The sequence below is a fragment of the Heterobasidion irregulare genome (genome assembly GCF_000320585.1).
Source record: "Heterobasidion irregulare TC 32-1 unplaced genomic scaffold scaffold_05, whole genome shotgun sequence".
Classification (NCBI taxonomy): domain Eukaryota; kingdom Fungi; phylum Basidiomycota; class Agaricomycetes; order Russulales; family Bondarzewiaceae; genus Heterobasidion; species Heterobasidion irregulare.
In genome coordinates this window covers 1,438,672-1,461,898 of record NW_009258201.1, presented here as the reverse complement: position 1 = coordinate 1,461,898, position 23,227 = coordinate 1,438,672, and the positions used below count along the sequence as shown (strand labels likewise).

Here is a 23,227-nt window from a genome sequence, read left to right as displayed (position 1 = left end):
GTGACACTGACACGCATTCTAACCAATACGAGGCTTCAGGACCTGTTTATTTTTATAGTCTCATATGCACTAGGCCATCAACGATGTGAGTGGGTGATTGAGGGAGTGCTTCTATCCATGTTACAGGCTGCCAGGCTTTTTCTTTTGATGCGCTACGCTGCATGCCGCGCAGAGCGTCTTCCACATGTCCACGACCATGCTTGACCAAGCCGCTTCAAGCCATCACTAATCGTTCCGGCGGCTCCTTCTAACAACAAATTAGAATTCTCCCATCATTCGCATTTGCCAATTTAGCCTAAAAGATGCAGATTGGATCCTATTGGATCGCGCATTTATAAAAAGAAACTCGACAGCGATCGCCGGTGTGACCCTGCGGGAACTTTGCTTCCCTACAACACACCAACGCGACTGCAGGTCAGGCGTATCGCGTTGATAGTCTGCTGGATTCACCTTTGTAGACGAGTCGAGCATAAACATGGATATCAGTTCTTCGTAAGTAGTCATATCGGTGTTATCGGTGACTTGGTCTAACACCAAAAGAAAATAGCTTCGGTTTTCTTGTGTTGGGCATGATGCTCAACCTCATCCTCTACGGGTTCATGTTCATGCAGTGTTACTTATACATGTCTGTGTTCAAACGGTGCGCGATTGAGTTTCTACTTGTGTTGTTCATCATGCTTCATGCTTCATGTGTCTGTTGTCAGCGACGCTACCTGGATCAAAATCTTCGTCAGTTTAATCCGTTGTTCATGATGCAGCCTTTTCTGAACGACCTCTAGGTAGCCTATCTCCTTCTGGCGGACACTTTGAACACTGCGTTTACTGCTGCGATCCTTTACGAATACCTCATCGCCCATTACGGTGAGCCTCTCGGCGAGCCTCCTTGATCACCGTACAGAGCTGTTTTCCTGTAGGCGAGGTCGATTACCTATCCCACGCGACATGGTGTAAGTTTTTATTGCTTCGGAGTCGGTCGCACATGCTCACCGGTTCTTTTCTTCAGTATTCTCTACAGGTACGTTTCGTGTGCCTTCTTTTGCGGCACAACCTCTGACTCGGCATTCATCATACAGACCCCGCATTGACTGTGAGAAACCCGTGACTGTTTTCATTTTCTCTTGACCACTCCACTAACCTCCTCTGCCTCTAGGGAATCATTTCCTGCTCCGTACAGCTCTTCTTTGCGTACCGTGTCAAACGTTTGACGGGGAATATATGGCTGGCAGTAGCTATATCCTTGCTTGCCGTAGCCGCCGCTTGTCAGTGTGCCTACGCATTTCAAAACTCTTGTGCCTTGACCATTTCAATTTTCGAACCAGGCGGTGCGCTTGGCTCCGCGATCGCGGTGAATTGGTGGCACGACTTTGATGATTTCCGGAACTTCAAGGCTGTCGTCGTCATCTGGCTTGTCTGCGCTGCCGTTGCCGATGTTCTGGTGACCGGAGTTCTTGTGTGGTACCTGGTATGTTCTCGAGCCGAAATCTTGACATTCCGCCGTTCTCGAGATGAAGCGCTAATGCTCCCATCACAGCGAAAGAAGCGCACGGGCCTCGTTGGCACTGACCTATTCCTCGATCGTATCGTCAGACGTGAGTACATCTGAGCTTTGAAAGGCATATGTGTTTGCCCATGTCACTCTACAACAGTCACCATCCAAACCGGCCTCCTCACCGCAGTGTTCGCCGTTGTGGATGTCGTACTTTTCCTCAGCAGTGTAAGAATCTATACTTTTCTTCGATGATCTGAAACTGAACCGACTTACAGCCAACGACCCTGTATGCACCCCTTTTTTCGCGACTCCGCTGACTTGCCTCTCGGCGTGCGGTGTTCCTTACTGATCTCTATTTACTAGACACTTCTTATTCAACATGCCATTAGCAAAGCTCTACACAAACAGTCTGATGTCTAATCTCAATTCACGCAGCGGCTGGGAAGGCGGCGACTCGAAGCAAGGTGCACCTGGCAGTCTTTCGGAGCGTGGAAATGGCATGCGATTGCAGCAGCTCAAGCACAGTGTACGCCTGCCCACCATTGTACCAAGTGGAATCTCTGACACTCCAGGCATTTGCAGGGGCCGGATTTTATCATGATCAATAAAGACGTGACAACTGTGTGTTCTCTCCCTTGACGCCGATTCATCGCATGTCCTGACGAAGCATGTAGGTGACCGACTCTCCACGGTTTCCACAGTTTTCAGGTTACCGTGGGTCGCGCGAGGATGTATCCAAGCCGCGTGTGCTTGACCCACCTTCGTCACACGATATGAGTGAAGGTGTTTGAGAGCAAGTGACGGCTGCTGATCATGTGGACTTTTTTAATATCATTATTACCAAAGATTATGCCTGTTTCCTCTGCATGCTGTCTCCGCTATGTGGACGAACTCTTCGTATTTTATTGTATATACTGTTGTTGAATACGCCTTCGCTGCACGTAGGGATGTATTCTCATGATTAATTCATCGTTATTGATGGACACGTAGATAGTTGGAAGCACTTTTTACTCACCCAATCTTCAGCCTGCCTAGCCCTGGAGTCGGAAACAACGAAAGGTGCACGACGGCGGTTGCCGGTGTCTACGCACGGCGGCTAGACGCGTCTCGCCGCGCAGGCTCGCTTTCACCAACATCACGGCCGGCTTAATTCTTCCTTAATCTTTGAGGGACGCTACGCTATCTGACACATGCAGACTGTCTCACAAACCCTGAGAGCATCGTGTCGCCGTGCACCCTTGCCCGCTCTTGCCCGTCGTACTCATTCACAACCGGTACAACCCCAGGACCCTAGCTCGAGTCGAACAACCCATTTCGGCTTCCGTACCATCGCAGAAGAACAAAAGGAGTCCCTTGTACGTGGGGTATTTGATTCCGTCGCGTCCAGCTATGATGTTATGAACGATGCCATGTCGCTCGGCGTACATCGATTATGGAAAGACGACTTCGTGTCACTTCTACGCCCCGGCTCAAAAGGTCCCATACGCTGTATCGACGTCGCCGGTGGAACAGGAGATATAGCGTTGCGCATGCTGGACTGGGCGCGAGAGAAGTACGCGGATCGGGAGACGACCGTGGAGGTCGTGGACATCAATGGCGAAATGTTGAAAGAAGGGCACACGAGGTTCAAGAAGACGATGTACCACAACAGTATGTCTATTCATCTTGAATATGTAATTGATACAGATATATATTTTCAGCACCGCAGGTCTCGTTCCATGAAGCCAATGCGCAGGCGCTACCAGAGGACAAGTTCCTTTCGAATTCGTATGATCTGTACACCATTGCATTTGGGATTCGGAACGTCACATCAATATCTGAGGTGCTCAAAGAAGCACATCGTGTACTGAAGCCCGGAGGCACGTTCGCATGCTTGGAGTTCAACAAGGTCACAAACCCGTTGCTCGCACAGTAAGCTCCCGCCCTATTCCCCAGGCTAGCATTGATTCACGAAGCCTGTTTCTCGTAGGGTGTATGAGCAATACTCCTTTTCGGTGATTCCATTGCTCGGGACCATCCTCGCTGGCGACCGCGAGTCGTACCAGTATCTTGTTGAGTCAATACGCCGATTCCCTAGCCAGCCAGACTTCGCAAAGATGATCGCGGACGCAGGATTTGCTACCGGGGGTAATTTTGAGGGCGATGGCGGTGCATGGCGAAATTTATGGGGAGGCATTGCTTGCATCCATACGGGTATCAAAATTTGATGCGCAGAACATGTCTTCTGATCGGTGAATCTGTGGATGTTGTTGTTTTTTTGCTATGAATTTTGAATCATAAACGTGATGAGTACAAGGCTCGCCACAAGCTGACGATGCCACTGGCGCGCGGCAATTGTTTGCGCTCGCTTGCTCTCATCCTCCGAGCCACGCCTCCAACCTCCTCCAATATTCAGTGACATTCAGTATTCTATCATCCTCTGTTCACAATTACCGCGATGGCCTTCCAAACCTCGTCGATTCCTTCGAAGGATATGGATCTTGCGACAACATGGGCGTTCCTCGAAGAGGGCGTCGACCACATTATGACCAAGCTTCATACCGGTGTCTCGTACTCGAAGTACATGGGCCTCTACACGGTAGCATACAACTACTGCACATCTTCGAAAATGCCCAACACGACAACGGCAGACCTGTCTACGCCAGGGAGAAGTAGGTTCCCCATTCCGTTACGCCACACGGTGATTAGTGATTGACACAATTTCTTTCCATCCGACTCAGCCGGCGCTAATCTAGTCGGGTCTGACCTCTACAACAGCCTGATTCGATACTTTGTCCAGCATCTACGAACACTACGCGAAGTGAGTGCATTCGATGAGTTGACGCTCGCGTAGCGATCTCATGCTGATGACTCGCGTGCCGTTATTAGCAATCTGATACCCTTCAGCACGAGAATCTATTACGATATTATGCTGGCGAGTGGGATCGCTACACGATAGGCGCAAACTACATCAACCGCCTGTTCACGTATCTCAATCGGCATTGGGTGAAGCGGGAAAGAGACGAAGGTCGCAAAGGCGTCTATCCGGTCTATACTGTACGCGCACTCTTTTTGATCGGGAGATGTGGTCATTTTACACCTTTTATAGCTTGCTCTTGTTCAATGGAGGGCCAATTTCTTCCTACACATTCAGAACAAGCAGCAGAGACTCGCCGGAGCCATCCTCCGCCTCATTGAGGAGCAGCGGAACGGTGAGACCATCGATCAAGGTTTGGTGAAGAAGGTTGTCGATTCATTCGTGTCCCTTGGTATCGACGAGGCGGACATCAACAAGCAATCTCTGGAGAACTACAAGGAACACTTCGAAACGCCGTTCCTCGATTCGACCGAGAAATATTACACGCAGGAGTCTGAGGCATTCCTTGCAGAGAACAGCGTGTCTGACTACCTCAAGAAGGCGGAGGAGCGTCTCCGCGAAGAGGAAGACCGCGTCGAGCGATACCTTCACACTACGACGCGGAAGCTCCTCATCAGCAAATGTGAGCATGTGCTGATTCGCGAGCACGCGGAGTTGATGTGGGAGAGCTTCCAGAGCCTGCTCGATTATGACAAGGACGAAGACCTGCAGCGCATGTATGCGTTGCTCGCCCGCATTCCAGAAGGTCTGGAGCCTCTGCGTAAGAAGTTCGAGGAGCATGTGAAGAAAGCTGGTCTGGCGGCGGTGGCAAAGCTCACAGGCGAGGGTGGTCCAGCGGTCGATACCATTGACCCTAAAGCATATGTTGATGCTCTGCTTGAGGTCCACACAAAGAACTCCGAAACCGTCAACCGCAGCTTCAAGGGCGAGGCCGGATTTGTTGCGAGCTTGGACAAGGCATGCAGGGAGTTCGTCAACAAGAATTCAGCGACTGGAACATCGTCATCCAAGTCACCTGAACTCCTCGCGAAGCACGCCGACGCTCTACTACGGAAAAACAACAAGATGGCAGAAGAGGGCGATCTAGAGGGTGCGTTGAACCGTGTCGTAAGTCACTAACGCCTCTCTGTACGATATACGAGGAACGTTGACGATCACAACTACGAAACAAGATGGTCTTGTTCAAGTACCTCGAAGACAAGGATGTCTTCCAGACTTTCTACACTACCAAGTTGTCCAAACGTCTTATTCACGGTGTGTCAGCCTCGGACGAAGCAGAGGCCAGCATGATTTCGAAATTGAAGGAGGCCTGCGGTTTCGAGTATACGAACAAGCTCCAACGCATGTTCACTGGTCTGTATCTATTCGATTCATTGTCTTACATGATATTGTTGCTTACCAGTCACTATTTTAGATATGAGTCTGAGCAAAGATCTTACAGATCAGTTCAAGGAGCGAATGCAGCAGAATCACGACGATATGGATATGAACTTTAGCATCATGGTTCTCGGAACAAACTTCTGGCCACAGAGCGCCCCGGCTGGCGACTTCCTCGTCCCCGCTGACATCCAGCCTACGTATGAGCGCTTCCAGAAGTACTACCAAATGAAGCACTCCGGTCGGAAGCTCACTTGGCTCTGGAATTATTCGAAGAACGAGCTGAGGACGAACTACCTGAACCAGAAATACATCCTGATGACGAGCTCATATCAGATGGCAGTCTTGTTGCAATACAACAATAATGATACGTTGTCACTTGACGAGCTCGTCGCTGCCACCGCGATCAGCAAAGATATCTTGACACAGGTCCTTGGCCTTCTCACCAAGGCGAGGGTTCTCATCAGTGAAGAGACCGACCAATACGACCTGAATCCCAGTGCGCCTGCCCTTTCTCTTTGTTCGATAATTGCTGATGAATTTCGCTTGCAGGCTTCAAGTCTAAGAAGATCCGCGTAAACTTGAATCAGCCAATTAAAGCTGAGGTCAAGGCAGAGGCGACCGATGTCTTGAAAACCGTGGATGAAGATCGGAAATACGTCATTCAAGCTACCATCGTTCGGTATGCTCCTTTGAACTCCCACGCGTGCGACTTTTTCAAACTTTACACATGGTAGTATCATGAAAGCGCGAAAGACAATGAAGAACCAACCTCTCATCCAAGAGGTCATCTCGCAGATCTCACAACGCTTCACGCCAAAGATTCCCGATATCAAAAAAGTTCGTCCCGGCCTCTTTGGTCCCTTAATCTTATTCTCAATCTATGCATCTTTTACGCAGGCGATAGACACGTTACTAGAGAAGGAGTATATCGAGCGGGTAGATGGCTCACGGGACGCTTTTGCCTACGTCGCATGATTGTTGTATTCCCGCACTCACTCCTTCGGTTCCTCCCAGCCACCCATCTATATCATCTGTCTCTATCAGAGGGGTTTCCTGCGCACACTGTAGCATATTTATGCATCGATGTTCTTTGACGTTCTTTGACGTGTGGGAGTCCGCACTGGTTGATCATCTGGGCATGTCCTTTTGGGTGGAAATTTGGATTTCAGTAAGTTTCATTCACATGGGTTGCAATGCGGTATGAGGTATCCGGGGCATTCCCTGCCATGAGAAATCGACCGCATCCAAACCATGACCTTATACACTCTATTTTAGCTGTGAGGGCGCAGTCAGCTACCTATTCACGTCGCCTTCCCAGCCTTATATGCAATTGGGGATCTGTATAGTATAAATGTGAGTTTCTACTTCCCACGACATTCCAAATTCACACCGACGTTGCAGAATGTTCTATGCGAAGGATCTTGGAAGAATGACATCCCTTTCCCCGCAAATCTCCCATGTTCAAACGGCGCTTCATCAGCCGCCCTAAGAGACATACTAGTAAACATCTGTTCACAGTATGCTTCCAACTTTATTGTACCCACACAGCTCCTCAGCACGTGAGCCTTATGACGCTGCCGATTGGACAGGTATACGACCTGAATGCTCCATTCTTGTCCGAAAGCCTCCGATACATGGTAGGTGGTGAGGATTTAAGGCTCCTCACGGATTTCAAGTTGCTCTCTCTCCTCTCAACGTCCATTTTTGTGCTTAGTTTGTACTCATCGTTCAGATAGCAAGCTATGGATCAAGTACCGTCCATTGGTGTTACCTTTGGGAGTGCATTGGTTGGCCTATTGATAGGTGCCGTGTGCGTATAGTGAGTGTGGCCCAGAGTCGTGGCTGACGATCTATTATTTTCTTTAGATTGTATGGGGTGACTTTCGTACAAACGTGCGTCATGTGAACTCTACGTCCATAAACGTGACGCATCTCACAACAGTGTCGAGCAGGTGGTTTTATTTCAGGTAAGCATGTGTTAAGAGCAACCCTAATGCAGTTTCATAAAGGAATGATAGACACTATGGGAAGGATAGCAGAGGAACGAAGAGTTTGGTGCTATCATTATGGTGAGTAGCATTTGCTTTTGGTGCGTTCGAATTGACTACAGTTTCTTGGATAGGTTCTTAGACACTCTGCATCTCGCTCTTTGTATTCGAACTGTCTATTGGTAGGGCCTACGTGCATCCCTACTGCCGCCATTTCATCGTGCAAACCAGGTATCTGGTCACAAACTATGCTCATCCGGAGGCCCTGAAGAAAACTATGTGGTTCGTTTCTATCTCAATGCTGCGTCAGAGTGGAATGCTCACCTTTCACCTGTAGGAGCATGAATGTACGTTGCGCTAATGAGCAAGTTTGCTTGATTAAAACCCTATACACCGGAGAAGATACAAACAGACTGCAACGTGAGAGCTCACCTGACTTTTTGTGCTCGAACCCGCTCCAGGCAATTGATGCATGTTGACAGGGCCTGATCGGACTCATGGTCGAAGTGTGCGTAGTCATTAATTGTATACATACTCATCGTCTACAGCAGCTGATGTCATGCACTCAGTTTTTTCGCTCGCCGAGTGTGGATGAGTGCGTCAGGGAATTCACCGCTTCTGAGCAAGTGAATAACCAGAATAATGGCAGTGAGCAGGAATTGGCTAGTGACAGGACTCATCGTGCGCCATGACTACGATTCACCCGAATTTTTACTCATCTGTATTGATGTCCCAGGTCATTTTGGCATTCATCCATTTCAGTGAGTAATTCAATTTCATTCGAAAGATACTTTCTGATCACATTCCCTTTCAAGGTCTGGGAATTGGTGAGCCAGACACTTAATCCCGAGTCGGAGCATTCAGTTCAGTTTGTCTACTAAGTGTTCACCGTCGAGGCGTAAGTAGGGTCATATAAACCCTGGCCAGGTCATCTTAACACTGTCATCTCAGGTTTCTTCTTCAAGAGTTCTCTCGGTATACCCAATTGACAGTAAGGTTCCAGAACCGATCTCCATGCGGCGATCTCACGAATCTTCCAGTGGATTACGTGCACTGGTCTTGGATCTGCTGCCGCTGCTGATCTTCTCATCGCTATCTCGATGTGCTACTATCTTTTTCGCAGTCGAACGGGTTTCCAGAAGTGAGTCTTATAATTTTGTCATTTGGCATCTCACCAGACATCGGAATTTCACAGAACGGATTCAATGATCACTACGCTCATGTTGTATTCAATCAATACTGGATTAATCACGAGGTTCGCGGTAATCCACCATTGCCGGAAGGCTTGAAGCTTCCTTTTGTATTTGCATAACAGTATCGTGGCAACGGGCGCTGTCATCGCAGTATGAGCGTTTTTCATATTATGCTTTGTGTCATATACTGATAAGAAATGCCGGCGTAGTTCGCAACGATGCCTCTCAATTTTATATGGCTCGGATTTTTCTGGGTGCTAGGAAAGTGTGCGTTATCGTTCGTCATCTGGGCAGACTGGCCATTTATACGCTCGTGGACTCAGGTTATGTGAATTCTCTTCTCGCAAGGTGCCTGATTTTGAGCCTTTAAGTTTCAACCACTACTCCATACTCATCGGAATTTAGCCTGAACGGCAGGGAATCCTTGCGCGAACGGTCACATGTTGATCCGAGCAGCTTTCTGCAGTTATCGACCATACGGCGCGATGACGAGCTTCCCGGTCCTCGATCCCGTGTCTCTACCATCATTCGCAGGGTACGCTTCCCACAATTTCTGCTGCATCAAAGTCTCATTTTCATCTGTGTTCAATGAACGCGCTGTCAGCCGGCGCCGACCCTTTCAGTGACAGTGGAAACCACGACGGAGTATAAAAGCGACTTTTTGAATTCGCCAGTCACTCCTAGCTTAGTCTCCACCACTTTTCCAGACACGGCGAGCGTGAGTCCATGAGTTCCGATCATAGTCGCTGACATACACGTCAATTTTTCAGGATCCGGACAAGCTCAAAGGCAGTGATTCCACCCCCAGCCTCGTTCCTCTTGTACCTCGCCCTGTGCGGCATCGCACCCTCCTGTAATAACATGCATCTCGGACAACTCTGTATGGTCGTAGCGATCGGACAACTCATGTCAATCAAGGAATCGTTTTGAAGAACATCAGGCTTCTGCAGACAAAAAAATTGCGAAGGAATTGTCACGATTTTCCTAAGCAAAGGGGTTGCTGGACAGAGGTCGTTCCTCTTATCACGACATATTGCTGCTTTACAGAAAATCAGGCGGTAGCCGTTCCTTCCGTATATCAATTGGCAAAGGATCAAGGTCGACTCGAAACGACTCGGCTAGTCCCAGCTAGTCCCCCCCCCCCTTAGCCACGATGGCGGTTCCGGAAAACTGAAGAGACCTGAGCGACTTATGAATACGAGTTTGAATACGACGCTTTGGCATCGTTAAGTCTGGTCACAATGCGAAAAGCTGTCTTTTTGTGAGAGTTTTCCAGATCGTGACCAATGACCATCTGATTTCTTCAAGGTCAAGACTCATCTGCAATTCTGATGTACTTGATGAGAGGACGAGCAGGACGCTTGAGCGTGCAGTTTGGGCACAAGAATATGAAGGCAAGGTACTGTTGAGCGCTTTGAGCGCTTGGGCTAGTCCTGTTTCGATGGTTCTGTGGACGCCGCATCGGGAATCGCGATTTTTAGGGCCAAATGTTGATTATGTCACGATGGTTACCATTGGCCAGCCTCGGCCCTGATCTTGGATCCTGACGCACTCGCTTCGATGCAGCCCTCGATACCCGCATCTTTTCCCTTCATTTCGTCCACAATTACAACTCAAGCAGGGCTGGTCAGAAACTTGCTCGGTTTCTAGACATGATTGATCACGTCGATGGTGGAGCATTGGCAGGTCAGCAATGTTTCGCATCCTCAATTTCCAAAACAGGTTTTATGCAACCAGGGCACTGTCTCCATATTGCAGTATATCGACACCCCGTGCGATTCTGTTACTATTTGGAACCGGAATGGAATAGGAGGATAGACCGAAGCAAGCACTGGCCGAGTCGATCATATAAGAACGCGGGTCTGACCTCTTTACCCCTTCAAGGCCTCAGGCCATTCAACCACCTACGTTCATTTGCGTTCCCCGCACACCGAACCCAGTGCATGCAATGGCGGATACGACTGGGGCCCACAACCTCGCGCTGACTTTTGGAAGTCTCCTCATCGGGCTGATGATCAGCTCTGTGTAAGTCCCCTATTTGCATATCTGTGCTGACGAGCGGATTGTTGAAATGATTTTCAGAATTTATGGTATCACGCTCTCTCAAACGTACGTGTCCTGAGTGTCTCCATTGCAGAAAGTCGCTGATAACAATGGTGGGGGATAAGTGTAACATATTACCGGTGAGTTCATCGATCCTCCTGTCGCCCCTGCCCACCGACAGTGACCATTACCAATTGAAAGGCAATCTGGTCTTAAAGACCCCCGTTTCCTCAAGATCATCGTTTTTGTCTTATGGTTCGTTGTCTTGTTCGCTTCATGATTACAGATACGAACAGTGACCCCCTCCAGGGCACTGGATACTCTTCACCTCATTCTATGCATCATCACTGTGTACTGGTACCTCATCACCAATTTCTCCAATCCATCTGCTTTGACCAGGACAGTTTGGTGAGTCAACCTTTCGCTCCAGTCGACACTAGGACTGAACCTTTTTCAGGGCTCTGAATGTATGCTTTACACTCCATAACACACATGACCCGAGTGCTAATTCTACCTGCTCCGACAGCTTCAAACCGACTGTAATGTTCGTCCTGACTCTCTTATGATCTGTACACGTGAGCCTTACGAGACTGGTCCAGGGCGTTATCGGATTGATTGTGGAGTGGTAAACTATTCTCGAAATAACCTTCAGACGCCGCTTACATTGCCATAGTTTCTTCGCTCGACGAGTCTGGATCTGTGAGTGCGGGTGCTGTCTTTTCGTGCAACCGGTCTCAATCAGCTGTAACCAGTGGGAAAAAACATATACATCACCGCTACTATCGTCTGTGCATCCTACCTCTTTTCCCCTACGTTTTGCTCACAATTTCGTGCAGGTCATTCTGTCCCTGTTACATTTCGGTAAGACGGGAATTTGATCCGTTCCAAATCACTCACACCCATACAATCGACTATGTCTAGTCTTTGGAATCGGTGAGTAAGAATTAATTCCCATCGATCTTATAAGTCTGATGTGCCACTCAGTCTTTACCGTCGAGGAGTGAGTCTGAAAGCCCCTATTTCCCTGCATTTAGCCTGACTTTGCCTTCAGATTCATTCTTCAAGAATTTTCCCGCTTTCCTTCATTGATAGTGAGCTCGTATATTCATAGTCATTCTATCTGTGGGTCTAATCCATAGCTTAGTGGATTGCTTGTGCGGGTCTCGGATCTGCTGCAGCTACCGATATTATCATCGCAGCATCAATGTGTTGGTACTTGTGGAAAAGCCGAACAGGATTCAAGGGGTAAGTGCAGAAAACCCCAGGCTTTCTCCTCTTTACCTCGAACTCATGCTTGCGGAAAGGACGGATTCTATAATCGCCACACTGATGGCATACTCTATCAACACCGGATTGCTGACTAGGTGAGACTTGTTAAATCGCGCCGCTCATTGAACACCCTAACACTTCACTCCAGTATCATCGCCACAGCGGCGGTCATAACTGTACGCCCAATTTCTAGTAACAGGTGGCTTTTCGTTCAACAACCTTGACAGTTCGCTGTTTTACCGTCGTCGTTTGTTTGGCTGAGCTGTTTCTGGGTGCTTGGAAAATGTGATTGCTCTCGCTCGGGTCTTCGCCTGAAAATGCTGATATTTCAATCCGTAGGCTACGTCAACTCTTTCCTAGCAACGTACGTCCCCTTGAAAGTCTACATTGCCCTGATCCATCCAACGTTGGGAAATTTACAGGCTGAATAATCGGGAGGCCCTCCGGAACAGGAGCAATCCAGACCCTGGCAATTTCTTGAATATGTCGACCTTCTCACGAAACGAAACGTACAGAGGTGTACCAGACATGCGCAAAATCGTCGTACAATCTACGCTCCCGCTAGCCGTCGCTGTGGAGCGTACGACAGAATTTAAGACTGACTTTTCAACGCACGAGGACGTGAAGTCGGTGAGACCTACCCTCTACTGCTGGCTTCTTTTCTTTTCTCATTGATTTCTTAGCAGGGACTCGGAACGGATCCATCAAATGGGAGTCGCAGTCAGTCGAGCTTAGAGCGGGAATCTCCTGCCTAGCGCAGACTATTCCCACAAAAATCATCAAACAACAAATGTATCTATGCCGTGTACTGTACTCGCCCCACCTATAGATTTATACATCACACTAGAATATGCTGTCTCATCAACTTTTTGACTCGCTTCATGAACACGTCTGTGGGTGTCAAGAGCAAGCGCTCGATGTCGAAGCTGATCGCAGCCCTCGTGAAAAATGGAGCAGGCGCGCCACTGGCGGTTCCCACGGTCTCACAGCGATGAACTTGAGAGACAGTCTGCTCGCTGCACTGTCCACTCTTCCTGGCACAAGACATTTTCATGTACACGTCCTCGTCACTGCTCCCCGAAAACATGCAACCCTCTATCCCTATGCGACCCCTCGCCCGCGAATATATGTTCAAGATTATCTCGTTCTTCTCTCTGAACAGCCTACGCTCGAAAATCCTCGCGTTCTAGTCTCGGCGGTCGAGGCGTGCCTATACCATGCGCCTGCCACCTCTGCCGCGATCCTGTATATATCAAAAGTCGACTCGACTGGTCAAGGTATTTCACCATCGCCCACGGCGTCTCTCGTAACCGCTTTCGCGCGTTGGCACATCGACCCGGCGACGCGTCCTGTACCCGCGCAGCATCTATGGTTACACCTCTTCGCCCGCGCACAGGGGCAATACCTTTTTCCGAACTCCATCGAATACGAGGGCAAGCGCGCGCTAAGTGATGTCAAGCTCTGTGCATGGTGGCGGCGTCTGTTGGGAAGCGTTGCGGGAGACGTGCAAGGGACCCTCGGTCCTGCAGGCAAGGTCAGACTGTATTACCTTCTGCCAGGGTGCAATGAACTCGAGGCACACCAAGCTCTTGGTCTCGCCTACGCGCCCGCCGACGCGATCAACGCGCCAGCGTGGAATTACGGTCATCCCTATTCGCAGACAGACATCCCGTTACCTTGTTCACCCCCAGAAGGACACGCGAATCTGGGACATTTCATCCCTTCATTCGATGACGACCCGAAAAACAGGTTCATGGACGAGATTGCGCTGATCGGAGAGTCGGATGGCGTCCGGTCGCCAGCTCGCAAGCGCCCTCGCGTTACTCGGCAAACAGGTCCTGCTGCAGATTCGGAGGCCGAGGGCGGCCACGCAGGGAAGGATCAGGCCGAGGTGACCGAGAAAGAGCATGAAAAGTTTCAGAAGGATACCAAGGACACGCGTCCCAAAGGCGAGCTCAGCACGGTCCAACCTGACGAATTTTGGGAGCGCATGTCGTTCCGCCAAGAATGCGTCTCAGGAGCAGTCACTGGCTTTTTCACTGCAGGATTCTCCTCCCCTTTCCCCCCACACTCGACGTCTAAACCCTCGCCGCTGGCACCACAGCCAGGCCAGGTTCCGGCCGCGATGAACAAGCGGATCCTGAGCAGCCTGATGCAAGGGAACGAGTTCTCCACTGTTGACCGCGCACGGAAATCTACGGAGGTTCTGGAGGGTGCTATACGCGGCCTTTGCGAGGGCCTTGCTACCCACCCGCTCCCCTCGCGTGGGGCGGCGCCCACGCTGCATACGCAGGCGGAAGATGGAGTACTGGTTCCTCCGCGCACGCCACCTCGCAAACCCAACACATTGCCGAGCTTAGAGAATGTCTCTCCCAACCCATTCGACGAGCCGGAAGCGACGCTCGAGACGTACCACGCCCACATTTACGGCTCAGTAAGCGTGTCCAACCCACCCCTTGCCTCCAAAAATCTTTCTCCTGGGACAACGGGAGACCATCCATCCGATTCAACAAAGGCACAGAAGCCAAAGGTCAACGTGTTAGCCGTGCGGAAAAAGAAGAAGAGGACGGAGACGGAGTCCTGATCAGGCAGTTGCTTAAATTGAAGGCACACGCTGTGTGATTATCTGTGAGGCTCCGTCTATCAGAACCGTGCTTTGTGCTCATCAATTGCGCCGTTTACAGTGTTATTCATATAGAGGGTGTCCACCTTCGTCTCCGACTCGACGACGGATGCTGTTCAGCGTGCCTTGTGCATCTTTTTCCTGCCACTGTTCAAGCACCCTTTGCTTGGATATGCTCGTTTGCGACATCGGCCTTTCATCGGATTGTTTCTCCTGGCTGGGCTCATCATTCTTGTTCAATCTATGCGTTCCTGACGAAGAGGCTCTCTCGTCTCCGAATGTTCTTGTTCCAGATGACGCTGTTTCTTCCCGTAGACTGCCGAAGCTCTGCCTGTGGTCCCAGCGTCAGAATACGAGTGCCCGTATATGCTATCTCGAACAAGTCATGGTTACGACCTGGTCAAGATCAAGGCGTCAGGCAATCTGACGTGCGTCTGCTCTGTAGTAAGTTAGCATGATTCCACGCCGGTGGGTCTACACGTCTACACGTACTGTCAATGGGAACCGCTTGGATTCGGGTCGCGCCGTCATGATCCGCCCGCGTCAGTGATTCGATCTTGAAGCGTCTGGAGAAGGGCTGCTAAGGGCACTGTGCTCGCCCAAAACAATAGCATGCGCTGTGTACTGGCGGACCCTCGCCGCCGCTTTGACCGAGTAGAATCTCCGCCGCGGACGCAAAACAGGCGGATCGGGCTTTCATTAAGAAGTGGCGACGTTTTTTTTTCGAGGGTACACCTGAGGCCTGAGGTACGCGCGCGGCGGTTCTCAATTCCAAGTGGAGCCGTTCTTTTAGTCTTCTGGAGTCGGCTTCAGAAATCGAGAGGCCACTCCGCGCATTTAATGAAGCCCGCCGACTTTTGCGATCCGCAAGTTGGAGCTCTCCAACATTCGGTCTTTCAGCGTCGGAGCAACCGATTAATACTGTCTTTTTTTCTTCTTTTTCATCTATCGCCGGAGATGCCCAAACGTGAACCGTTCCGTGCATTCGACGAAGATAAGATACCGCAGGTAGTCGATGATCAAATAAGGCCAGCGTCATCCCGTCTTGAGATCAAACTGTGCTCTGTTTCGACGGACGCTGCATATGTTGCTCATGATCCGGTCAAGCCCAACAATTCATCGTTTGCTGCGCTCTGTTGGCTTCATTTACTAGGGCACGACATTGGGATCGGGTCCCGCGAGGTTAAAACGCGGTTTCGCGTCGCAGACCGTCGTAGGATCGGAGTTCGGACATGTCCAGACTCCAGGCTTTCTGTCGGTAGAACATCAACGCTTCGGTTACGTTTTCAACGCAGTAATCGTCAGTCGTTGAGCGCTCCCACCGGTGCTCGATTCAGGTCTGGGAGCTTGAGAATCCGGACGAGCCGCATAGGTCCGAGTCGGTGACCTCATGTTATCCGCGCGGGCAGAAGCATCAAGAATCCATGTCATGCGCTTATTCACACGAGGAGTGGCGTCCCCGAGTACATCGACGGCCAGTGGGAAAACATACAATGAGGACGACATGCGACAAGCAGTGCTTGCGAGGCACACGATAGGTGCAGTATGCAGCCTATTGCAGTGAATGCGAGAGCCACAATGCGACGAACAGAGGCGGCGCGAATGGGCCTGTTATCATAACTATTACCAGCAAAGTATCAACTTGCAACCAAACGCGGCGAGTAGAGGGCCAGAAGCCTTACAAAACAACCACTCCTTCTAGAATCACGAGACCTTCCGTCCAATCGCTCCTGATGGACAGGACTCGCGTAGATAGCACGAGGCTCATCAAAGATGGGAGCTGCGCCCTCGGACGTGTCATTACATCCATGTCTATGCATGTAGGTAGACCACGAGTGTCGACGGCGCCTCCAATGCAACGGGAGCGACCTGATATACGGGGAACAATTAGCGATCGATGGCTTACGTGAACGAAGTTCACAGCGGTCGTCGCGCGTCGCGCTCAGATAAAGTTCGTTGCATTATCGAGCGCAAGGCGTTCTGGAATGCGCGTACGCGTAACTGAGAGGAAGCTGGAGACTAGCGCCGAAGAAGCAAGCACGGGGTGCTGGTGAGCAGATATAAGCATCCGTGAGCACCCATGCCTCTCTCCTTAACGGTCGCCGTTGTGAACATCCATCTCTCTCCGCATCATCTTCAGCAGAAATGGCTACATTTTTCGATCAAACTCAGCGCAGCGGCGCCTATAGCTACGAGACGCTCGCCAGTGCCACATTGCCCATGGACGATGCGGCCCACTTGTCCACACACCATGACGAGAACCTCTTTGGATTCTTCTCTTCCTCATTGCCCTCCCAACACTCGTCTCCCTTCTCCCCGCCCTCAGAATATGGGGCCACTGACACATATCCCGACTTCAGTGGCCCATCATCCCTGGCCGCAACCGAGGATGACCTGTATGCCGGTGTCCACTACGGCACACAACAAGTCGACACGCCCGTCGCCGCCGAGATGGGCTATGACAGCAGACCGGCCCAAACGTGGGCACCAGCACCAAGCCGGATGCAAGGAGCATACTGGCTGTCTGAGGTACGGGGCGTGAGTGCCGCGCTTGTTCTCGGCCTGTGATGACACCGCTCACCTCGACACACCTACAGGACGTCGCCCCCGTCGCCCATGACCCCGCCGCATTTGAATCGCCTGTTCACACAGGCGAAGCATACAACACTCTGGCGGATGGCCCAGCCACCGAGGTCATTCACGATTCGCTAACCGCATCGATGGTGAGTACTGGAAACGTCAATATTGCTTGCCCACCAGCTGACAACAGACTCTCACGTCCGCTCCAGGATGCGGTAGCTAACTATGCCCCTGTGCGAACGAAACAGAAGCGTCGTGCAGAAGGCGACGTGGACAAAGGCCGCATACAGAAGCGGCCAAGACATACGGTGGATCCTACACCCAAAGGGAAGAGGACGCCACCAGATCCACGGACAGGCCTTGCCCCACCAGGCGAGACCTTGTTCCAAACCAGAGATAAATACAAGACCGTCGACCTCGAGGATTCCCCTCGAGACCGACAAACCCTCGCAAGTGTACCACCAGCTGAAACAAGGGCTAACATACAGCGAGGACCCAACCGTCCGACGGCGCGCGCGACCAAGGCCGCGCCTGAGCTCGAGCCGGAGGTACCAGGTGAGGATGGGAGAAAGGTGAGGAAAAAAGTGGCCACGCCAGGGAAGAAAACGATCATCTGCGCATGGCCAGTGTGCTTGGAGACGGGGAAGATGTGCACGAAGAAGTATGGGAGGCAGCACGACATGCTCCGGCACGTCCAATCCAAGCACCTGCGCATCCCGCGCGAGTGCCCCAATTGCGGGACGTACGTCCTTCGTGAGCTGAGCGCGCACCAGAGGCGCGGGACGTGCGTCCGGGCGGGAAAATGGTCGGCGTTGGCGAGGGAGATGAAGGCGCAGAGTTTCCTGGAGCAGAAGGAGGTGACCGGGGTTGTGGGGGGAGAGAAGCTGCTGGATCGTGAGGTGCGGTCGCTCCTGGAGGCGATCCGGGGCCTTATAGAGGCTGGCCGGTCGCAGCCAGACGACATTGAAGACGGGATCGATGGCTGGATGAAGCGGCACATGAGGGTATGGCAGAAGGTCATGGGCATCGCACACGCCCACGCGCCGCCTTCCTGAAGTTTTTATCGCCGCTTCTTTGCTATGGATCGCTATCGATCCTGATCTCTGCCTCTTTTCACCTACTCGTGGCCTCTTGTGGCTCTCTGCAACGTTTTTTTCTTCGTTCTGTTCAATGTTGTGTGCATGTACATGTTTGTTTTCACGTACCGCGGAATGTCTGTTCCATATATACATTTCCTATCCCCTTCGGACGAGCGACGCACGACGCCGGTGCGACGTGCGACCAGAAAGCGGCAATTCGCCCCTCGCCATATGCCTTTTTTTCAAGGAGAACAGGAAGAGGAAGAGACATCATTGTTAGAGTATGAGGCCTACGAGGATGAGGATCTGCACTAGATATCAGACGATTAGATCCTCAGCACAGCTCAGCACGTGCCATTGCGACGCCTCCTATCACCAGCTCCTACCCTCTCCTACCCTCGCCTGCCGCCGAGTTGCCACCTCGATGGCTGCGCGATTACCTCGAGAATCCGTCGAATTTCGAGCAGCTGACTGCAACGCATGCTCGATTGAACGCGTTCCCCACCATCCCAGCACGCACCCGTCTCGTAAACATGTGGCCTCGGAAGCGGCACTCCTCCCGCAGCATCCGTTCAGAAGAGGCTCGCCCGTACCATACATAGCTCGACCGTACCATACATAGCTCGACATCTGCACGTCACACGTGCATCGACACGGGTGCCCGCGGGCCCTTCCTAAGTACTGTACCTACAGCACCAGAGAAATTCCGCCGCATCGACGTCGGACCGCGAGCGCCTCGAGGCCTCGAGCGGTCACGACTCACGCCCGGCCAATAAAATTAAAATTAAAATTAAAATTAAAAGAAACAAAGCATCAAAACCCTACGGACAGAACGACAGAACGCCAGAACGCGGCTCGGCTCGGCTCGCGAAGGGCGTCGGGACTCGGTACTGTACTATCCTGCGTCGGTGCTCTGGGAGGGAGGAAGACGCGGCGCGCTCAGCGGCCCTCCGACGATCAGCCAGCACTTACTCACTCACGCACGCCGCCCCAGCTCAAACACTCGAAAACGCGCCGCAATCAAAAAAAAAGATAATCCCGCCGCGCGCCCGCGGCTCGCGGCTCGCGCAGAAACGCCATCGCCAAGTGAGCCGCCCACCCGCCGCCCACCCGCCGACCTGCCCGTCCGCCCGTCCGCCCGCCCGCAGTACCGCACGACGTCGAAAGCGGGCGGCCCACTCGAAGCAGCGGGGTCGAAAATCTCAAGACGCACCCCGATAGCACATCAACCACGCTCTATCAACGCCGACCCCGCCCGAGGGACATGCAGATTACACAGTGCAGTAGGCTGCAGCAGGCTGCAGTAGGTCCATGTACTCTACTAACGCAGGTCCTTGCCCGCCGTGACGTCGGGGCCCCGGTCCCAAGACAGCAACCCGCCTACGGATGTACTATGTAGTACCGTTTTGTCCGGCGCGACTGCGCTCGTACAGTATCAGCACAGCAAAACAAAGCAAGGCAAGGCAAGGCAGGGCAAGGCAAAGTAACCCAGCTCCAAGGGCAGGACGCTGGCAAATAAACGTGCACGACGGGTACCTACTACACTGTGTATTCGTTACAAAGGGGTTGAATGCGACGAACGGTGCTCGAAGAGTCAGAAGAGCCGAGAAAAAGCAGAAAAAGGAAAAAAACAGCGAACAGCGAACAGGAGCCCCCCTCCCGCCCCGCGCGAGTCGGGTGCGCATGATCAACCATGGTCAGAGTATGGTCAGTACCGGACGGGCGCCTGACGGGCCACGGCCACCCCTATAAGCAAAAACAGCCAGACAGAGAGACGAACAGAGAGACAGACAGACGGATAGACATGAGGAAGGGAAGCAGAAGGAAGCCCGCAGATATCGTGATAATAAAAAGAGAGAGAAGAAAGCAGCACAGATGCGAAAAGAAATCGGGCGAAATTCACGTGCCAAACAGTCCTCTCGAAAAAAAAAAAACAAGCCGTCTTCATAAAGTGCGTGCGCCCCCTTCGAGTGCGAGGCGCGGTCGATCGCTCGCTCGCTCGCTCGCCCGCCCGCCCGCCAAAGCTCACGCCCCGGATTCGTCCATCGGCGACTCGGGTCGACTCTTCGGCGACGCGCCGACCACCGAGCTCGGCCTCCGCCCCGCCGCCGGCGACTTCCTCTCCGCCCTCTGTCCCTGCTCCTCGCCCTCCCCCTGCTGCTGTTGGTGATGCTGCGCCGACGGCCGCCGCGACGGCGGCGCCGGGCGCTCCGGAAACCGCACGGCCCGCTGCGTCGCCGCCGCACCCTTGCCGCCCTTCGCGCTCCCCTTGGCGCCGCTCGCGCCCGCCGATGCCGACGCCGACGCCGACTCTAGGGGATGCGAGGACTGCGGCTGGGACTGGGGCTGAGACTGGGACTGGGGGTGCTGGGATGGCGGCGGGGGCGGGGGCGGGGGCGGGTCCATGCGCACGGAGGAGATCGAAAGCCGGCGGCCGAGGTCGTACGGCAAGGGCACGGGCGACCCGCCGTTCATCCGCGCGCCGACGGCCCCGTTCCGCCCGTCGGCGTCGCGGTCCCTGTCCCTGTCCCTGTCCCTGTCCCTGTCTTTGGGCGACGCGCCGCTCGCCTCGCCGCGCGCGGCGGGGTCGACGGGCGGGAAGGTGTACGACTCGGGGGCCGCGCCGAGGAACGCGCTCTGCGGGGTCGGCGGCGGCTGCGCGTGCTGCGCGCTACTGCGGAACGGCGCCGCGCGCCCTCGGCCCGTCTGCGTCTGCGTCTGCGTCGGCGCGTTGGCGTCGCCCGGCGCGAGGCTCCTGCGCCGCGCGAGACCCGCGCCCTCGCCGCGCGCGGCGTGCAGCGTGTCCTCGAGCTCCTCGACGCGCCTGCGCAGCGCGGCCACCTCCTCCGCGGCGGCGCCCATGCGGCGCTCGACGGCGGCGTCGACGGCGAGGTCGAGGCGCTCCTGCTGGGCCTGCATCGACTGCGCGAGCGCGCTGGCCTTGTGGAGCTGCTCGGCGAGGTACGCCTTGAGCTCCTTCGCGTCGCGCAGCGCGTCGTAGAAGACCTCGAACGGCGCGAGGAAGGACGCCTTGTCGGCGGCATACCCGGGGTGGTGCAGCGCGGCGGGCGTCGGGGGCACCAGCGTGGTGGCGATGGGCACGCTCGCGGAGGGCCCCAGGAGGGAGGACGCCGGTGCGGGGGCGGCGGCGATGGACCCGCGCATGGACAGCCGCGTGGGGGTGGGCGGGACGTTTCCAGGGGCCACGCGCCGCATGCTCTGGCCGGCGCCGAGCACCGGCGGGAGGCTCGGGAGGGCCATCGGGAAGCGTCCGCTCATGGCTGCGAGGCCGCCGGCGCCGGCGCCTTGGGGGACCGGGGGCGCGCTCTGGATGACGGGCTGGAGGCGGGCGTCGGACTGGACGTCTCGCGGGCTGATGACGATGTCGGCGGGCTTCTTCTTCCCCGCCGCGCCGCCGCGGCGACGGGCGAAGCTGAAGCTGATCGGGGGCGGAGGGAGGACGTTGGGGATCGGGGTGGGCTGGGGCGGGGCGGGAGGATGTGGGGGATGTGAGGAGGCGGGATTTTCTGGGGGGGCGTGGGCGGAGTGGGTATGTGGAGGGACGGGTTGTTGTTGTTGTTGTTGTTGATTCGGGGCGACGGACCCGGTTGGGCTTGGCTGTCGCGCGGAGGACGAGGGGTCGTTGGCTACGATTGTACTGCGCATCCTCGGCGCGCCAAGATTTGGACTGCGGGCGATGGGACCGGCGCGGGTCGCGGGGCCCAGCTGCGGCTTTGGGGCGTTGGTGGGGTGGATGACACCGACGGAGGGGTGGAGCGGGGCGGTGGAAGGGCCGGCGAGGCTTCCTCGCCGTTGTTCGATGAGGGCTTTTTGGTTCTGTTTGATTGTGAGCATGGAGCGGACCTGCTCGAGGGCGGCGGGGTCGTCGCGCATGATGGGGAGGCCGATGACCATGGAGGACATGGAGGACGGCTGGGTGGAGTCGGGGGGATGGGGTTGCGTGGAGTCGGGAGGGTGAGCTGCGCCGCTGATGGTGACGCGACGTTTCTTGGAGGAGGGAGGGGCTGGGGCGGCAGAAGAGTCGAGGGGGAGATTGGAGTGGGATCTGGGGGGCCTGGGGGGCGGGGAAGGGTCGTCGATGAGCTCGTCCTGCTCCTCCTTGACGCGGACGAGGCGGGGAGACTGGCGTCTGCACGGGTGCTCTGTGAAGGGCGCGAGCGAGAGGGGCGAGAAAGACGCACGTGGGATCGGAGGACTGCTCGTCGCGGGAGGCGGGGGCGGCGTCTGGGTGAGGGCGCTTTCTGCCATTGCGGCGCGGGGGCCGGGGGTCGGGGTCTGGGGAAGACTGCGGAAGGGCGTCGAGGTCGGCGGCGGCGGCGGGGTCGAAGGGCGAGGGGGGCTGGATCGGCGGGAGGGCGTTGTTGTGGGCGGAGAGCCTGTCGAGGGACGAGTTGCTGAACGCCTGGGCGAAGGACGGCAGCGACTGGGGACGGGACGGGGCGGCTGTGCCGTGCCGCACGGACATGGTGGTGGGGAGGGCAGAGAGGAGGGAGAAGGGACGGGCTGAATTATACGCGCGCTCGCGTCATCTTATCCACTCGTCCATCAGCCGTCCGACCTCCTTCCTCCTCCACCGGACGGCCCTGTTTCTTGCCCAAGGGCCGTCCTGCACGCTCGCCAGCGCACAGCACATCGTCCGTACGACACGCACAGCTCCACGCCTCTCTCCGTCTCCCCCAGCTGCTCTCTCTCGACGTTTCACCGC

At 54.1% G+C, this 23,227-nt stretch overlaps 8 protein-coding genes across 8 annotated transcripts; 7 read left to right on the top strand and 1 right to left on the bottom strand.

The window, feature by feature from the left end:
• Window positions 1-475: 475 nt before the first annotated feature.
• HETIRDRAFT_427098 (uncharacterized protein) lies at window positions 476-2,090 on the top strand (the record flags this gene model as incomplete). Its single annotated transcript, XM_009548115.1, has 13 exons — window positions 476-492; window positions 548-640; window positions 705-729; window positions 780-861; window positions 915-947; window positions 1,004-1,015; window positions 1,074-1,087; window positions 1,151-1,259; window positions 1,320-1,462; window positions 1,532-1,589; window positions 1,647-1,714; window positions 1,765-1,775; window positions 1,853-2,090. The coding sequence occupies 13 exons, from the start codon at window positions 476-478 to the stop codon at window positions 2,088-2,090; spliced, it is 903 nt and encodes a 300-aa protein (XP_009546410.1).
• Window positions 2,091-2,618: 528 nt separating this feature from the next.
• On the top strand, window positions 2,619-3,871 carry HETIRDRAFT_384250 (uncharacterized protein). Its single transcript, XM_009548114.1, has 3 exons — window positions 2,619-3,139; window positions 3,190-3,400; window positions 3,459-3,871. The coding sequence occupies exons 1-3, from the start codon at window positions 2,680-2,682 to the stop codon at window positions 3,694-3,696; spliced, it is 909 nt and encodes a 302-aa protein (XP_009546409.1). The 5' UTR covers window positions 2,619-2,679; the 3' UTR covers window positions 3,697-3,871.
• Window positions 3,872-3,926: 55 nt separating this feature from the next.
• Window positions 3,927-6,701, top strand: HETIRDRAFT_318633 (uncharacterized protein; the record flags this gene model as incomplete). The annotated part of the gene is made up of 9 exons (XM_009548113.1): window positions 3,927-4,140; window positions 4,210-4,289; window positions 4,358-4,525; window positions 4,578-5,453; window positions 5,519-5,699; window positions 5,761-6,222; window positions 6,276-6,405; window positions 6,461-6,563; window positions 6,624-6,701. 9 exons carry the CDS (start codon window positions 3,927-3,929, stop codon window positions 6,699-6,701), a joined length of 2,292 nt encoding a protein of 763 aa, XP_009546408.1.
• Window positions 6,702-8,356: 1,655 nt separating this feature from the next.
• HETIRDRAFT_173484 (uncharacterized protein) lies at window positions 8,357-9,764 on the top strand (the record flags this gene model as incomplete). Its single annotated transcript, XM_009548112.1, has 13 exons — window positions 8,357-8,395; window positions 8,451-8,475; window positions 8,530-8,541; window positions 8,597-8,612; window positions 8,666-8,705; window positions 8,755-8,855; window positions 8,910-8,969; window positions 9,030-9,057; window positions 9,117-9,174; window positions 9,231-9,255; window positions 9,313-9,442; window positions 9,512-9,625; window positions 9,678-9,764. 13 exons carry the CDS (start codon window positions 8,357-8,359, stop codon window positions 9,762-9,764), a joined length of 735 nt encoding a protein of 244 aa, XP_009546407.1.
• A 1,154-nt stretch (window positions 9,765-10,918) lies between these two features.
• HETIRDRAFT_173483 (uncharacterized protein) lies at window positions 10,919-12,974 on the top strand (the record flags this gene model as incomplete). The annotated part of the gene is made up of 20 exons (XM_009548111.1): window positions 10,919-10,932; window positions 10,990-11,016; window positions 11,076-11,090; window positions 11,152-11,205; window positions 11,260-11,358; window positions 11,408-11,417; window positions 11,550-11,575; window positions 11,624-11,649; window positions 11,703-11,734; window positions 11,787-11,811; window positions 11,872-11,883; window positions 11,935-11,950; window positions 12,002-12,041; window positions 12,095-12,195; window positions 12,255-12,314; window positions 12,368-12,395; window positions 12,447-12,504; window positions 12,559-12,583; window positions 12,642-12,849; window positions 12,906-12,974. 20 exons carry the CDS (start codon window positions 10,919-10,921, stop codon window positions 12,972-12,974), a joined length of 945 nt encoding a protein of 314 aa, XP_009546406.1.
• A 236-nt stretch (window positions 12,975-13,210) lies between these two features.
• HETIRDRAFT_451510 (uncharacterized protein) lies at window positions 13,211-14,803 on the top strand (the record flags this gene model as incomplete). The annotated part of the gene is made up of 1 exon (XM_009548110.1): window positions 13,211-14,803. One exon carries the CDS (start codon window positions 13,211-13,213, stop codon window positions 14,801-14,803), a length of 1,593 nt encoding a protein of 530 aa, XP_009546405.1.
• Window positions 14,804-16,987: 2,184 nt separating this feature from the next.
• HETIRDRAFT_118186 (uncharacterized protein) lies at window positions 16,988-19,988 on the top strand (the record flags this gene model as incomplete). Its single annotated transcript, XM_009548109.1, has 7 exons — window positions 16,988-17,380; window positions 17,440-17,565; window positions 17,632-18,426; window positions 18,840-19,090; window positions 19,124-19,252; window positions 19,313-19,804; window positions 19,832-19,988. 7 exons carry the CDS (start codon window positions 16,988-16,990, stop codon window positions 19,986-19,988), a joined length of 2,343 nt encoding a protein of 780 aa, XP_009546404.1.
• A 538-nt stretch (window positions 19,989-20,526) lies between these two features.
• HETIRDRAFT_427094 (uncharacterized protein) lies at window positions 20,527-22,987 on the bottom strand (the record flags this gene model as incomplete). Its single annotated transcript, XM_009548108.1, has 2 exons — window positions 20,527-22,651; window positions 22,704-22,987. 2 exons carry the CDS (start codon window positions 22,985-22,987, stop codon window positions 20,527-20,529), a joined length of 2,409 nt encoding a protein of 802 aa, XP_009546403.1.
• Between the last annotated feature and the right edge of the window lie 240 nt (window positions 22,988-23,227).

Coding starts and splice junctions, on each gene's coding strand:
- HETIRDRAFT_384250 (XM_009548114.1), top strand. CDS start 2,680: ATGCAGACTGTCTCACAAACCCTGAGAGCATCGTGTCGCCGTGCACCC. Junction 3,140..3,189: donor GAAGACGATGTACCACAACA/GTATGTCTATTC, acceptor ATATATTTTCAG/CACCGCAGGTCTCGTTCCAT. Junction 3,401..3,458: donor ACAAACCCGTTGCTCGCACA/GTAAGCTCCCGC, acceptor TGTTTCTCGTAG/GGTGTATGAGCAATACTCCT.